General features: G+C 57.7%; 1 protein-coding gene across 4 annotated transcripts in view; it reads right to left on the reverse strand.

Moving 5' to 3' along the window:
- The window catches only part of LOC307076183 (protein MTSS 1-like), a 61,910-nt gene that overhangs the window by 7,839 nt on the left and 51,571 nt on the right, over positions 1–2,500 (reverse strand). For 2 of the 4 annotated variants that reach the window (XM_079737077.1, XM_079737074.1), the window contains exon 10: positions 1,757–2,078. In XM_079737077.1, coding sequence (XP_079593203.1) covers positions 1,757–2,078 — 322 coding nt within the window. The remainder of the gene's footprint in view (positions 1–1,756; positions 2,079–2,500) is intronic. The other 2 variants (XM_079737076.1, XM_079737075.1) reach the window with 2 other exon arrangements.

Genomic DNA, 2,500 nt, shown 5'->3' on the forward strand with positions numbered 1-2,500 from the left:
AGGGGGGGGGGAGTAACCAACACTAACCAACACGCCAGTATGTTTGCTCGCTCGGTGTTCACGGTACGCCGTGGCAGTGGGAGAGGGGAGTGGTAGGTGCAGCAAAGAGCCTAAATCCAGTGTCGCCGCGGCTGTCTTTATCATCTTATATTCTCAGTGGGTGGGGTAATCAACGAAAATCGTTTGGTGCAAACCAAAGAAGAGTGGTCGGCTACGAGTTTGAGCAGCTCCCAGAGGAGGCGTGGTCAAAAACATCAGCCTCTGATTAGGGAGAGATACATTTTTCTACATTTTAGGGAGAGATACACCTCTATGCAGCACTCCGTCAGACGCCTGCGCGGTCTGCCTTGCTTGTCTGCTCTGGGGGGGGGGTGTTCTCTGGGCTCTTGGCAGTGCTTTCCTTGGCCTACAAACCCAAGGAGGAGGAGGAGGGCCCCGGTTGTTTCTGGCCCCGGTGCAAACCTCAGCGGCTATAACTGCACTGCGCGTCGGGGCAGCTCGGCGGGCACATTCCCAGGGTCTTTCCCCGGCCGTCGGGCAGTCATGGAGTTGGAGGTCGGCCCCGCGTGGCAGGGCCCGAGCCCTCCTCCTTCCATTTCAATCCCATTAGCGTGGGGGCATCAGAGCGTATTCATATACCCCGGCGGTGCCAGTAAAACATCTGCCCCGCTTGGCTGGTGAGTGCCCGCAGAGACTTGGCACTCGGGGGCCGTGAACCACAGCTGGGAGTGCCCCCCCACACACACTGGAGAGAGAGAGGCCGGGGCAGTCAGAGCTGATTGCTAATGAGTGCCGGCTGACAGGCGGAATGCGACCGCGAGCGGCCGATGAGCCGTCCTGATTGGTGTGCGGCTGAAGACGTTTCATTTCTGACTGCCATAAATCCGGCGGGCGGCCTCCGGCTTCCAGAGGACGGTGGTGGTTTTGGAGTCCTCTGGAAGCCTGAGGCCGACCGCAGGACTGTCACGGTGACTGACTCCTAAATGACGCGGTTTGACTTGACCTGGATCTCACTGGGACACCAGTGGAGACACGGCGCAAAGGCTCATTTCCTCTTACGTTTACGCTATAATCAAAACAGGGAAATGACTTCACTAGGATCCCGAGCTCTTTAACTACTGTCCAGGAGGCCTGGCCTTTCCGTGGCCGTGCCAGCGCTTCAGTGTGGGAACCAGGCACTGGATAGTTTATCGCAATGGGATGGAGTCCCACGCTCTCTTTTAAGGGGCTGGTGTGGGGGGGGTTTTAGAGAAACAAACTAGATTGTTTTCTGTAAATCTTCACGGAGACTCCTTCCCCGCCGGCACAGTTTCAGAGTACCTCTAGCAGAGTCCAGATCACATCTTTAAGTCGTAAATCTTGGCACTAAAAAATAGTGCCTAGCATGGAGTAGCATCTTATCCTAGATATCTTTGTTGTATACGGGGTATGTGTTAACCGATTGTTAACCTTACCGTACCGACAGCGGAATATTGTTTCTCTTTCTTCTGACTTATTGTAAGTCGCTTTGGATAAAAGCGTCCGCTAAATGCCCTCAAATCAAAGGGTAAATCGCAGGGGGTCAAGATTACAATTACAACGTCGACATCATCCCATTGTCAACCTCCTTGAGAGAACCAAACGACTCATGCTCATCTTACCACCTAAGAAAACCGTCTTTGTAGAAACCAACCAGCGAAGAAAACACCATTCACAGACCAAGGACGCAGTCCACACACACACAATCCCAACCCCACACCCGGGCGCCGCGGCTTACCTTGGCTTCGGCCAGCATGGGCGAGGGCGACTTGGACGGGGCGTACTGGTCGTGGGAGGAGGAGGTGAAGCCCGAGTCGTGGGAGGAGATACTGGAGAGGCGGGGCGGGGCCTGGAGGGGCAGCGTGGAGCTGCGGTGGCGGTGGTGGTGGTGGTGGTGGTGGTGGTGGTGGTGGTTGTTGTTGTTGTGGTGGTTGTTGTGGAGCAGGTTGTGGGAGGAGGAGGTGGAGGAAGAGGAGGAGGAGGAGGAGGAAGGAGAATGAGAGTGAGAGCCGCTGCTGGAGCCCCTGGAGTCAGTACTGTTAACGCTGTTCAGACTACTACTGCCGAGCGCAGAGGAGGTGGGAGGAGGAGGAGGAGAGGGGAGGAGGAGGAGGAGAGGGGAGGTGGGAGGAGGAGGAAGAAAGGGGAGGTGGGAGGAGGAGGAGGAGGATGAGAGGGGAGGTGGGAGGAGGAGGAGGAGAGGGGAGGTGGGAGGAGGAGAGGGGGAGGAGGAGGTGGGTCGAGGAGGAGAGGGGGAGGAGGAGGAGAGGGGAGGTGGGAGGAGGAGGAGGAGAGGGGAGGTGGGTGGAGGAGGAGAGGAGGAGGAGAGGGGAGGTGGGAGGAGGAAGAGGAAAGGGGAGGTGGGTGGAGGAGGAGAGGAGGTGGGAGGAGGAGGAGAGGGGAGGTGGGAGGAGGAGGAGGAAAGGGGAGGTGGGAGGAGGAGGAGGATGAGAGGGGAGGTGGGAGGAGGAGGAGGTGGGTG

Source organism: Pollachius pollachius, assembly GCF_949987615.1.
Source record: "Pollachius pollachius genome assembly, chromosome: 1".
NCBI classification, from domain to species: domain Eukaryota; kingdom Metazoa; phylum Chordata; class Actinopteri; order Gadiformes; family Gadidae; genus Pollachius; species Pollachius pollachius.